At 55.3% G+C, this 13,336-nt stretch overlaps 1 protein-coding gene across 3 annotated transcripts in view; it reads right to left on the bottom strand.

The window, feature by feature from the left end:
- ARFIP2 (ARF interacting protein 2) overlaps window positions 1-13,336 on the bottom strand; it is a 65,347-nt gene continuing 52,011 nt past the window's right edge. For all 3 annotated transcript variants that reach the window (XM_075261147.1, XM_075261146.1, XM_075261145.1), the window contains 3 exons: window positions 5,790-5,947; window positions 5,531-5,705; window positions 1-2,015 (listed from right to left, as the gene is read on the bottom strand). In XM_075261147.1, coding sequence (XP_075117248.1) covers window positions 1,860-2,015; window positions 5,531-5,705; window positions 5,790-5,947 — 489 coding nt within the window. In that variant the 3' untranslated portion in view covers window positions 1-1,859. The remainder of the gene's footprint in view (window positions 2,016-5,530; window positions 5,706-5,789; window positions 5,948-13,336) is intronic.

The following is a 13,336-nucleotide window of genomic DNA, read 5'->3' on the forward strand; positions in this document are numbered from 1 at the left end:
ACATGTATAGAAGGGTGGAGTGTACTGTGGAGAAGACCTGAAGAGCAGTGGAGAGGACATGTGTAGAAGGGTGGAGCGTACTGTGGAGAAGACCTGAAGAGCAGAGGAGAGGACATGTGTAGAAGGGTGGAGCGTACTATGGAGAAGACCTGAAGAGCAGTGGAGAGGACATGTGTAGAAGGGTGGAGCGTATTGTGGAGAAGACCTGAAGAGCAGTGGAGAGGACATGTGTAGAAGGGTGGAGTGTACTGTGGAGAAGACCTGAAGAGCAGTGGAGAGGACATGTGTAGAAGGGTGGAGTGTACTATGGAGAAGACCTGAAGAGCAGTGGAGAGGACATGTGTAGAAGGGTGGAGTGTACTATGGAGAAGACCTGAAGAGCAGTGGAGAGGACATGTGTAGAAGGGTGGAGCGTACTGTGGAGAAGACCTGAAGAGCCGTGGAGAGGACATGTGTAGAAGGGTGGAGTGTACTATGGAGAAGACCTGAAGAGCAGTGGAGAGGACATGTGTAGAAGGGTGGAGTGTACTGTGGAGAAGACCTGAAGAGCAGTGGAGAGGACATGTGTAGAAGGGTGGAGCGTACTGTGGAGAAGACCTGAAGAGCCGTGGAGAGGACATGTGTAGAAGGGTGGAGCGTACTATGGAGAAGACCTGAAGAGCAGTGGAGAGGACATGTGTAGAAGGGTGGAGCGTACTGTGGAGAAGACCTGAAGAGCCGTGGAGAGGACATGTGTAGAAGGGTGGAGCGTACTGTGGAGAAGACCTGAAGAGCCGTGGAGAGGACATGTGTAGAAGGGTGGAGCGTACTATGGAGAAGACCTGAAGAGCAGTGGAGAGGACATGTGTAGAAGGGTGGAGCGTACTGTGGAGAAGACCTGAAGAGCAGTGGAGAGGACATGTGTAGAAGGGTGGAGCGTACTGTGGAGAAGACCTGAAGAGCCGTGGAGAGGACATGTGTAGAAGGGTGGAGCGTACTGTGGAGAAGACCTGAAGAGCAGTGGAGAGGACATGTGTAGAAGGGTGGAGTGTACTATGGAGAAGACCTGAAGAGCAGTGGAGAGGACATGTGTAGAAGGGTGGAGTGTACTATGGAGAAGACCTGAAGAGCAGTGGAGAGGACATGTGTAGAAGGGTGGAGTGTACTGTGGAGAAGACCTGAAGAGCCGTGGAGAGGACATGTGTAGAAGGGTGGAGTGTACTATGGAGAAGACCTGAAGAGCAGTGGAGAGGACATGTGTAGAAGGGTGGAGTGTACTATGGAGAAGACCTGAAGAGCAGTGGAGAGGACATGTGTAGAAGGGTGGAGTGTACTATGGAGAAGACCTGAAGAGCAGAGGAGAGGACATGTGTAGAAGGGTGGAGCGTACTGTGGAGAAGACCTGAAGAGCAGAGGATTGAGAATAAACATCTGTACTTGATGAAATTTGTGGATAACTGGAGTGGAGAGGAACAAGGTCTGTGGAGCGGAGAAGACAACTCGGCAGGATAAGAACTTGATATGATCTATAACATCATGAGACTAAGAAGATCTCCAGAAGGAACGCTGCTGTCTGCGACCAGAGAGTAAGACCTTGTGTAGGACAAGTAGATATGGAAGGGTTAGAAGAAGTCGGCTATACCGCACCTCCCGAGCCTGGCGTGGAGACCTCACCTGGTGACTACTCCCATTCTGCAGGACACTGAGTCTCCGCTCAAACACACCAACCTGTAGACACATGTAATGGGAGACAATCTACCGCCCCATGGACGCTCGCTCACTCCACACACGGTAATGTTACACACACAGACCTTCATGCACACAACACTTACATCTACAGTACACGCGCAATCACAAACACAGAGAGCGGCGCGGCGCGGTCACTGCTCCTCCAGCCATGAGGGTTTGTCGCTGGCTGCGCTGCTCAGCTTGATGTTGAATTGCTGCAGTGAAGCCTCCAACTGCTGCTGATTCCCGGCGAAGTACGAGGAGATGGCGTTATGGAAAAGGAGAAGCTGCTTGTGCATGACCTTCACCTGCAAGACACAGCAAGACGGAGCCAAGGAGTCAGCCTGACAGCCAATCACAGGAGACGTAGAGGATCGGAACATCACACTGGATGTTCCGATGTGACCGGAGATGGCGGTAATGTCAGTATAGTGACCGGAGATGGCGATAATATCAGTATAGTGACCGGAGATGGCGGTAATGTCAGTATAGTGACCGGAGATGGCGGTAATGTCAGTATAGTGACCGGAGATGGCGGTAATGTCAGTATAGTGATTAGAGATAGCGGTAATGTCAGTATAGTGACCGGAGATGGCGGTAATGTCAGTATAGTGACCAGAGATGGCGGTAATATCAGTATAATGACCGGAGATGGCGTAATGTCAGTATAGTGACCGGAGATGGCGGTAATGTCAGTATAGTGATTAGAGATAGCGGTAATGTCAGTATAGTGATCAGAGATGGCGGTAATGTCAGTATAGTGACCGGAGATGGCGGTAATATCAGTATAGTGACCGGAGATGGCGGTAATATCAGTATAGTGATTAGAGATGGCGGTAATGTCAGTATAGTGACCGGAGATGGCGGTAATATCAGTATAGTGACTGGAGATGGCGGTAATATCAGTATAGTGACCGGAGATGGCGGTAATGTCAGTATAGTGACTGGAGATGGCGGTAATATCAGTATAGTGACCGGAGATGGCGGTAATATCAGTATAGTGACCGGAGATGGCGGTAATATCAGTATAGTGATTAGAGATAGCGGTAATGTCAGTATAGTGACCGGAGATGGCGGTAATGTCAGTATAGTGACCGGAGATGGCGATAATATCAGTATAGTGACCGGAGATGGCGGTAATATCAGTATAGTGACCGGAGATGGCGGTAATATCAGTATAGTGATTAGAGATAGCGGTAATGTCAGTATAGTGACCGGAGATGGCGGTAATGTCAGTATAGTGACCGGAGATGGCGATAATATCAGTATAGTGACCGGAGATGGCGGTAATGTCAGTATAGTGACCGGAGATGGCGGTAATGTCAGTATAGTGACCGGAGATGGCGGTAATATCAGTATAGTGATTAGAGATGGCGGTAATGTCAGTATAGTGACCGGAGATGGCGGTAATGTCAGTATAGTGACCGGAGATGGCGGTAATATCAGTATAATGACCGGAGATGGCGGTAATGTCAGTATAGTGACCGGAGATGGCGGTAATATCAGTATAGTGATTAGAGATAGCGGTAATGTCAGTATAGTGACCGGAGATGGCGGTAATATCAGTATAATGACCGGAGATGGCGGTAATGTCAGTATAGTGACCGGAGATGGCGGTAATGTCAGTATAGTGACCGGAGATGGCGGTAATATCAGTATAGTGATCGGAGATAGCGGTAATGTCAGTATAGTGACCGGAGATGGCGGTAATGTCAGTATAGTGACCAGAGATGGCGGTAATATCAGTATAATGACCGGAGATGGCGGTAATGTCAGTATAGTGACCGGAGATGGCGGTAATGTCAGTATAGTGACCGGAGATGGCGTAATGTCAGTATAGTGACCGGAGATGGCGGTAATGTCAGTATAGTGACCGGAGATGGCGGTAATGTCAGTATAGTGACCGGAGATGGCGGTAATGTCAGTATAGTGACCGGAGATGGCGGTAATGTCAGTATAGTGACCGGAGATGGCGGTAATATCAGTATAGTGATTAGAGATAGCGGTAATATCAGTATAGTGACCGGAGATGGCGGTAATGTCAGTATAGTGACCGGAGATGGCGGTAATGTCAGTATAGTGACCGGAGATGGCGGTAATGTCAGTATAGTGACCGGAGATGGCGGTAATGTCAGTATAGTGACCGGAGATGGCGGTAATATCAGTATAGTGATCGGAGATAGCGGTAATATCAGTATAGTGACCGGAGATGGCGGTAATATCAGTATAGTGACCGGAGATGGTGGTAATATCAGTATAGTGATTAGAGATAGCGGTAATGTCAGTATAGTGACCGGAGATGGCGGTAATGTCAGTATAGTGACCGGAGATGGCGGTAATATCAGTATAATGACCGGAGATGGCGGTAATGTCAGTATAGTGACCGGAGATGGCGGTAATATCAGTATAGTGATTAGAGATAGCGGTAATGTCAGTATAGTGACCGGAGATGGCGGTAATATCAGTATAGTGATCAGAGATGGCGGTAATGTCAGTATAGTGACCGGAGATGGCGGTAATGTCAGTATAGTGACCGGAGATGGCGGTAATATCAGTATAATGACCGGAGATGGCGGTAATGTCAGTATAGTGACCGGAGATGGCGGTAATGTCAGTATAGTGATCAGAGATAGCGGTAATGTCAGTATAGTGACCGGAGATGGCGGTAATGTCAGTATAGTGACCAGAGATGGCGGTAATATCAGTATAATGACCGGAGATGGCGGTAATGTCAGTATAGTGACCGGAGATGGCGGTAAGATCAGTATAATGACCGGAGATGGCGGTAATGTCAGTATAGTGACCGGAGATGGCGTAATGTCAGTATAGTGACCGGAGATGGCGGTAATGTCAGTATAGTGACCGGAGATGGCGGTAATGTCAGTATAGTGACCGGAGATGGCGGTAATGTCAGTATAGTGACCGGAGATGGCGGTAATGTCAGTATAGTGACCGGAGATGGCGGTAATGTCAGTATAGTGACCGGAGATGGCGGTAATATCAGTATAGTGACCGGAGATGGCGGTAATATCAGTATAGTGATTAGAGATAGCGGTAATGTCAGTATAGTGACCGGAGATGGCGGTAATGTCAGTATAGTGACCGGAGATGGCAGTAATATCAGTATAGTGACCGGAGATGGCGGTAATGTCAGTATAGTGACCGGAGATGGCGGTAATATCAGTATAGTGACCGGAGATGGCGGTAATATCAGTATAGTGATCAGAGATGGCGGTAATGTCAGTATAGTGACCGGAGATGGCGGTAATGTCAGTATAGTGACCGGAGATGGCGGTAATGTTAGTATAGTGACCGGAGATGGCGGTAATATCAGTATAGTGACTGGAGATGGCGGTAATGTCAGTATAGTGACCGGAGATGGCGGTAATATCAGTATAGTGACCGGAGATGGCGGTAATGTCAGTATAGTGACCGGAGATGGCGGTAATGTCAGTATAGTGACCGGAGATGGCGGTAATGTTAGTATAGTGACCGGAGATGGCGGTAATATCAGTATAGTGACTGGAGATGGCGGTAATGTCAGTATAGTGACCGGAGATGGCGGTAATGTCAGTATAGTGACCGGAGATGGCAGTAATATCAGTATAGTGACCGGAGATGGCGGTAATGTCAGTATAGTGACTGGAGATGGCGGTAATATTTTTTATAGTGACTGGAGATGGCGGTAATATTTTTATAGTGACTACACAATATACAGTGTATATCACCCGCTCTCTCTGCGATGTCACACCAGGGGTACCAAGAACCCTGCTGGAGTCACCGCCATACAGTACTGCGCCCGCCGTCATCCCTGCGGCTTTACCTTGTTTTCCTGCAGGAAGCGCAGTTTGATGGTCACATCTCCTCGCAATTTCTCATACTTGGCGCGATGGGCCTGAAAGTTTTGCTGTGCGACCTCGATACGACAGAGCGTGGCGGCATCACGGGGTCCCAGACTCAGCTCCTCCAAGTCCGCCCGGTAAGCGTCATACTCCAACCTGCAAGTCAGCACGGCAAATCAGTCTCCTGAAGCCTCCAGGGCTCACCGGGTTAGATGGCAGCAGATGGGCGCGCAGCGTTACCTCGCCGTCTCGTACTGCTTCACCGTCATTAGCGTGTCCTCCATGGTCTTGTTAATCAGGGTGTTGATACTGGACACAAAGAAATTCACGGCCCCCAGAAGGGTCTCCCCGTTCTTACAAAGAAGCTTCTGGGTCTCAGCGTTGTAGCCAAACTCCTCCTAATGAGAGTCACAATGTGAATACCGGCATGGAAGTATCTACAGCTTAGTGAAGGGGCTCCGAGGGCGAGATATCCCTGGTGGTCTGGAGGAGGGGGTGTACAGGTGTGTGGAGGAGGGGGGATATCCCTGGTGCTCTGGAGGAGGGGGTGTACAGGTGTGTGGAGGAGGGGGGATATCCCTGGTGCTCTGGAGGAGGGGGTGTACAGGTATAGTGGAGGAGGAGGGGGGATATCCCTGGTGCTCTGGAGGAGGGGGTGTACAGGTATAGTGGAGGAGGGGGGATATCCCTAGTGCTCTGGAGGAGGGGGTGTACAGGTATGTGGAGGAGGAGGGGGGGATATCCCTGTTGCTCTGGAGGAGGGGGTGTACAGGTGTGTGGAGGAGGGGGGATATCCCTGGTGCTCTGGAAGAGGGGGTGTACAGGTATGGTAGAGGAGGGGGGATATCCCTGGTGCTCTGGAGGAGGGGGTGTACAGGTGTGTGGAGGAGGGGGGATATATCCCTGGTGCTCTGGAGGAGGGGGTGTACAGGTATGGTAGAGGAGGGGGGATATCCCTGGTGCTCTGGAGGAGGGGGTGTACAGGTGTGTGGAGGAGGGGGGATATCCCTGGTGGTCTGGAAGAGGGGGTGTACAGGTATGGTAGAGGAGGGGGGATATCCCTGGTGCTCTGGAGGAGGGGGTGTACAGGTATGTGGAGGAGGGGGGATATCCCTAGTGCTCTGGAGGAGGGGGTGTACAGGTATGGTAGAGGAGGGGGGATATCCCTGGTGCTCTGGAGGAGGGGGTGTACAGGTGTGTGGAGGAGGGGGGATATCCCTGGTGGTCTGGAGGAGGGGGTGTACAGGTATGTGGAGGAGGAGGGGGAGATATCCCTGGTGCTCTGGAGGAGGGGGTGTACAGGTATAGTGGAGGAGGGGGGGGGATATCCCTGGTGGTCTGGAGGAGGGGGTGTACAGGTATGTGGAGGAGGGGGGGATATCCCTGGTGCTCTGGAGGAGGGGGTGTACAGGTATAGTGGAGGAGGGGGGATATATCCCTGGTGCTCTGGAGGAGGGGGTGTACAGGTATGTGGAGGAGGGGGGGATATCATAGGTGCTCTGGAGGAGGGGGTGTACAGGTGTGTGGAGGAGGGGGGATATCCCTGGTGGTCTGGAGGAGGGGGTGTACAGGTATAGTGGAGGAGGGGGGGGATATCCCTGGTGCTCTGGAGGAGGGGGTGTACAGGTATGTGGAGGAGGAGGAGGGATATTCCTGGTGCTCTGGAGGGGGAGTGTATAGGTATGTGGAGGAGGGGGGATATCCCTGGTGCTCTGGAGGAGGGGGTGTACAGGTATGTGGAGGAGGGGGGGATATCCCTGGTGCTCTGGAGGAGGGGGTGTACAGGTATAGTGGAGGAGGGGGGATATCCCTAGTGCTCTGGAGGAGGGGGTGTACAGGTATGTGGAGGAGGGGGGATATCCCTGGTGCTCTGGAGGAGGGGGTGTACAGGTATGTGGAGGAGGGGGGATATCCCTGGTGCTCTGGAGGAGGAGGTGTACAGGTATGTGGAGGAGGGGGGATATCCCTGGTGCTCTGGAGGAGGGGGTGTACAGGTGTGTGGAGGAGGGGGGATATCCCTGGTGCTCTGGAGGAGGGGGTGTACAGGTGTGTGGAGGAGGGGGGATATCCCTGGTGCTCTGGAGGAGGGGGTGTACAGGTATAGTGGAGGAGGAGGGGGGATATCCCTGGTGCTCTGGAGGAGGGGGTGTACAGGTATAGTGGAGGAGGGGGGATATCCCTAGTGCTCTGGAGGAGGGGGTGTACAGGTATGTGGAGGAGGAGGGGGGGATATCCCTGTTGCTCTGGAGGAGGGGGTGTACAGGTGTGTGGAGGAGGGGGGATATCCCTGGTGCTCTGGAAGAGGGGGTGTACAGGTATGGTAGAGGAGGGGGGATATCCCTGGTGCTCTGGAGGAGGGGGTGTACAGGTGTGTGGAGGAGGGGGGATATATCCCTGGTGCTCTGGAGGAGGGGGTGTACAGGTATGGTAGAGGAGGGGGGATATCCCTGGTGCTCTGGAGGAGGGGGTGTACAGGTGTGTGGAGGAGGGGGGATATCCCTGGTGGTCTGGAAGAGGGGGTGTACAGGTATGGTAGAGGAGGGGGGATATCCCTGGTGCTCTGGAGGAGGGGGTGTACAGGTATGTGGAGGAGGGGGGATATCCCTAGTGCTCTGGAGGAGGGGGTGTACAGGTATGGTAGAGGAGGGGGGATATCCCTGGTGCTCTGGAGGAGGGGGTGTACAGGTGTGTGGAGGAGGGGGGATATCCCTGGTGGTCTGGAGGAGGGGGTGTACAGGTATGTGGAGGAGGAGGGGGAGATATCCCTGGTGCTCTGGAGGAGGGGGTGTACAGGTATAGTGGAGGAGGGGGGGGGATATCCCTGGTGGTCTGGAGGAGGGGGTGTACAGGTATGTGGAGGAGGGGGGGATATCCCTGGTGCTCTGGAGGAGGGGGTGTACAGGTATAGTGGAGGAGGGGGGATATATCCCTGGTGCTCTGGAGGAGGGGGTGTACAGGTATGTGGAGGAGGGGGGATATCATAGGTGCTCTGGAGGAGGGGGTGTACAGGTGTGTGGAGGAGGGGGGATATCCCTGGTGGTCTGGAGGAGGGGGTGTACAGGTATAGTGGAGGAGGGGGGGGATATCCCTGGTGCTCTGGAGGAGGGGGTGTACAGGTATGTGGAGGAGGAGGAGGGATATTCCTGGTGCTCTGGAGGGGGAGTGTATAGGTATGTGGAGGAGGGGGGATATCCCTGGTGCTCTGGAGGAGGGGGTGTACAGGTATGTGGAGGAGGGGGGGATATCCCTGGTGCTCTGGAGGAGGGGGTGTACAGGTATAGTGGAGGAGGGGGGATATCCCTAGTGCTCTGGAGGAGGGGGTGTACAGGTATGTGGAGGAGGGGGGATATCCCTGGTGCTCTGGAGGAGGGGGTGTACAGGTATGTGGAGGAGGGGGGATATCCCTGGTGCTCTGGAGGAGGAGGTGTACAGGTATGTGGAGGAGGGGGGATATCCCTGGTGCTCTGGAGGAGGGGGTGTACAGGTATGTGGAGGAGGGGGGGATATCCCTGGTGCTCTGGAGGGGGGGTGTACAGGTATGTGGAGGAGGGGGATATCCCTGGTGCTCTGGAGGAGGGGGTGTACAGGTATGTGGAGGAGGGGGGATATCATAGGTGCTCTGGAGGAGGGGGTGTACAGGTATGTGGAGGAGGAGGGGGAGATATCCCTGGTGCTCTGGAGGAGGAGGTGTACAGGTATGTGGAGGAGGGGGGATATATCCCTGGTGCTCTGGAGGAGGGGGTGTACAGGTATAGTGGAGGAGGGGGGGGATATCCCTGGTGCTCTGGAGGAGGGGGTGTACAGGTATGTGGAGGAGGAGGGGATATCCCTGGTGCTCTGGAGGAGGGGGTGTACAGGTATGTGGAGGAGGGGGGGATATCATAGGTGCTCTGGAGGAGGGGGTGTACAGGTGTGTGGAGGAGGGGGGGATATCCCTGGTGGTCTGGAGTAGGGGGTGTACAGGTATGTGGAGAATGGGGGGGATATCCCAGGTGCTCTGGAGGAGGGGGTGTACAGGTATGTGGAGGAGGGGGGATATCCCTGGTGCTCTGGAGGGGGGGTGTACAGGTATGTGGAGGAGGGGGGGGATATCCCTGGTGCTCTGGAGGAGGGGGTGTACAGGTATGTGGAGGAGGGGGGATATCATAGGTTCTCTGGAGGAGGGGGTGTACAGGTATGTGGAGGAGGAGGGGGAGATATCCCTGGTGCTCTGGAGGAGGAGGTGTACAGGTATGTGGAGGAGGGGGGATATATCCCTGGTGCTCTGGAGGAGGGGGTGTACAGGTATGTGGAGGAGGGGGGATATCCCTGGTGCTCTGGAGGAGGGGGTGTACAGGTATGTGGAGGAGGAGGGGGGATATATCCCTGGTGCTCTGGAGGAGGGGGTGTACAGGTATGTGGAGGAGGAGGGGGGATATCCCTGGTGCTCTGGAGGAGGGGGTGTACAGGTATGTGGAGGAGGAGGGGGGATATCCCTGGTGCTCTGGAGGAGGGGGTGTACAGGTATGTGGAGGAGGAGAGGGGATATATCCCTGGTGCTCTGGAGGAGGGGGTGTACAGGTATGTGGAGGAGGGGGGGATATCATAGGTGCTCTGGAGGAGGGGGGTGTACAGGTATGTGGAGGAGGGGGGGATATCCCTGGTGCTCTGGAGGAGGGGATATATCCCTGGTGCTCTGGAGGAGGGGGTGTACAGGTATGTGGAGGAGGAGGGGGGATATATCCCTGGTGCTCTGGAGGAGGGGGTGTACAGGTATGTGGAGGAGGGGGGGATATCCCTGGTGCCCTGGAGGAGGGGGTGTACAGGTATGGTAGAGGAGGAGGGGGGATATCCCTGGTGCTCTGGAGGGGGCGTGTACAGGTATGTGGAGGAGGGGGGATATCCCAGGTGCTCTGGAGGAGGGGGTGTACAGGTATGGTAGAGGAGGTGGGGGATATCCCAGGTGCTCTGGAGGAGGGGGTGTACAGGTATGGTAGAGGAGGAGGGGGGATATATCCCTGGTGCTCTGGAGGAGGGGGTGTACAGGTATGGTAGAGGAGGAGGGGGGATATCCCTGGTGCTCTGGAGGGGGCGTGTACAGGTATGTGGAGGAGGGGGGGATATCCCTGGTGCTCTGGAGGAGGGGGTGTACAGGTATGGTAGAGGAGGGGGGGGGGATATCCCAGGTGCTCTGGAGGAGGGGGTGTACAGGTATGGTAGAGGAGGAGGGGGTATATCCCTGGTGCTCTGGAGGAGGGGGTGTACAGGTATGTGGAGGAGGGGGGATATCATAGGTGCTCTGGAAGAGGGGGTGTACAGGTATGTGGAGGAGGGGGGATATCCCTGGTGCTCTGGAGGAGGGGGTGTACAGGTATGTGGAGGAGGGGGGGATATCCCTGGTGCTCTGGAGGAGGCGGAGTGTACAGGTATGTGGAGGAGGAGGGGGATATCCCTGGTGCTCTGGAGGGGGAGTGTACAGGTATGTGGAGGAGGAGGGGGGATATATCCCTGGTGCTCTGGAAGGGGAGTGTATAGGTATGTGGAGGAGGAGGGGGGATATCCCTGGTGCTCTGGAGGAGGGGGTGTACAGGTATGGTAGAGGAGGAGGGGGGATATCCCTGGTGCTCTGGAGGGGGCGTGTACAGGTATGTGGAGGAGGGGGGGATATCCCAGGTGCTCTGGAGGAGGGGGTGTACAGGTATGGTAGAGGAGGAAGGGGGATATCCCTGGTGCTCTGGAGGAGGGGGTGTACAGGTATGGTAGAGGAGGAGGGGGGATATCCCTGGTGCTCTGGAGGGGGCGTGTACAGGTATGTGGAGGAGGGGGGGATATCCCAGGTGCTCTGGAGGAGGGGGTGTACAGGTATGGTAGAGGAGGAGGGGGGGATATCCCTGGTGCTCTGGAGGAGGGGGTGTACAGGTATGGTAGAGGAGGAGGGGGGATATCCCTGGTGCTCTGGAGGAGGGGGTGTACAGGTATGTGGAGGAGGGGGGGATATCATAGGTGCTCTGGAGGAGGGGTGTACAGGTATGTGGAGGAGGAGGGGGGATATCCCTGGTGCGCTGGAGGAGGGGGTGTACAGGTATGTGGAGGAGGGGGGGATATCCCTGGTGCTCTGAAGGAGGCGGAGTGTACAGGTATGTGGAGGAGGAGGGGGGATATTCCTGGTGCTCTGGAGGGGGAGTGTATAGGTATGTGGAGGAGGGGGGATATCCCTGGTGCTCTGGAGGGGGAGTGTACAGGTATGTGGAGGAGGAGGGGGGATATATCCCTGGTGCTCTGGAGGGGGAGTGTATAGGTATGTGGAGGAGGAGGGGGGATATCCCTGGTGCTCTGGAGGGGGAGTGTATAGGTATGTGGAGGAGGAGGGGGTATATCCCTGGTGCTCTGGAGGGTTTGTACAGGGTATGGTGGAACAGGAGATAAATTCCTGGTGCTCTGCAGGGGGCGTGTACAGGTATGTGGAGGAGGGGGGGGGGGGTATATCCCTGGTGCTCTGGAGGAGGGGGTGTACAGGTATGGCGGAGGAGGAGGGATATTCCTGGTGCTCTGGAGGGGGAGTGTATAGGTATGTGGAGGAGGGGGGGGATATCGCTGGTGCTCTGGAGGGGGCGTGTACAGGTATGTGGAGGAGGAGGGGGATATCCCTGGTGCTCTGGAGGGGGAGTGTACAGGTATGTGGAGGAGGAGGGGGGATATCGCTGGTGCTCTGGAGGGGGCGTGTACAGGTATGTGGAGGAGGAGGGGGATATCCCTGGTGCTCTGGAGGGGGCGTGTACAGGTATGTGGAGGAGGGAGGATATCGCTGGTGGTCTGGAGGAGGGGGTGTACAGGTATGTGGAGGAGGAGGGGGGGATATCCCTGGTGCTCTGGAGGGGGAGTGTACAGGTATGTGGAGGAGGAGGGGGGATATATCCCTGGTGCTCTGGAGGGGGAGTGTATAGGTATGTGGAGGAGGAGGGGGTATATCCCTGGTGCTCTGGAGGGTTTGTACAGGGTATGGTGGAACAGGAGATAAATTCCTGGTGCTCTGCAGGGGGCGTGTACAGGTATGTGGAGGAGGGGGGGGGGTATATCCCTGGTGCTCTGGAGGAGGGGGTGTACAGGTATGGCGGAGGAGGAGGGATATTCCTGGTGCTCTGGAGGGGGAGTGTATAGGTATGTGGAGGAGGGGGGATATCGCTGGTGCTCTGGAGGGGGCGTGTACAGGTATGTGGAGGAGGAGGGGGATATCCCTGGTGCTCTGGAGGGGGAGTGTATAGGTATGTGGAGGAGGGGGGGTATCGCTGGTGCTCTGGAGGAGGGGGTGTACAGGTATGGTAGAGGAGGAAGGGGGATATCCCTGGTGCTCTGGAGGAGGGGGTGTACAGGTATGGTAGAGGAGGAGGGGGATATCCCTGGTGCTCTGGAGGGGGCGTGTACAGGTATGTGGAGGAGGGGGGGATATCCCAGGTGCTCTGGAGGAGGGGGTGTACAGGTATGGTAGAGGAGGGGGGGGATATCCCAGGTGCTCTGGAGGAGGGGGTGTACAGGTATGGTAGAGGAGGAGGGGGGATATCCCTGGTGCTCTGGAGGAGGGGGTGTACAGGTATGGTAGAGGAGGAGGGGGGATATCCCTGGTGCTCTGGAGGAGGGGGTGTACAGGTATGTGGAGGAGGGGGGGATATCATAGGTGCTCTGGAGGAGGGGTGTACAGGTATGTGGAGGAGGAGGGGGTCTATCCCTGGTGCTCTGGAGGAGGGGGTGTACAGGTATGTGGAGGAGGGGGGGATATCCCTGGTGCTCTGGAGGAGGCGGAGTGTACAGGT

The sequence above is a fragment of the Leptodactylus fuscus genome (assembly GCF_031893055.1).
Source record: "Leptodactylus fuscus isolate aLepFus1 chromosome 2 unlocalized genomic scaffold, aLepFus1.hap2 SUPER_2_unloc_1, whole genome shotgun sequence".
NCBI classification, from domain to species: Eukaryota; Metazoa; Chordata; class Amphibia; order Anura; family Leptodactylidae; genus Leptodactylus; species Leptodactylus fuscus.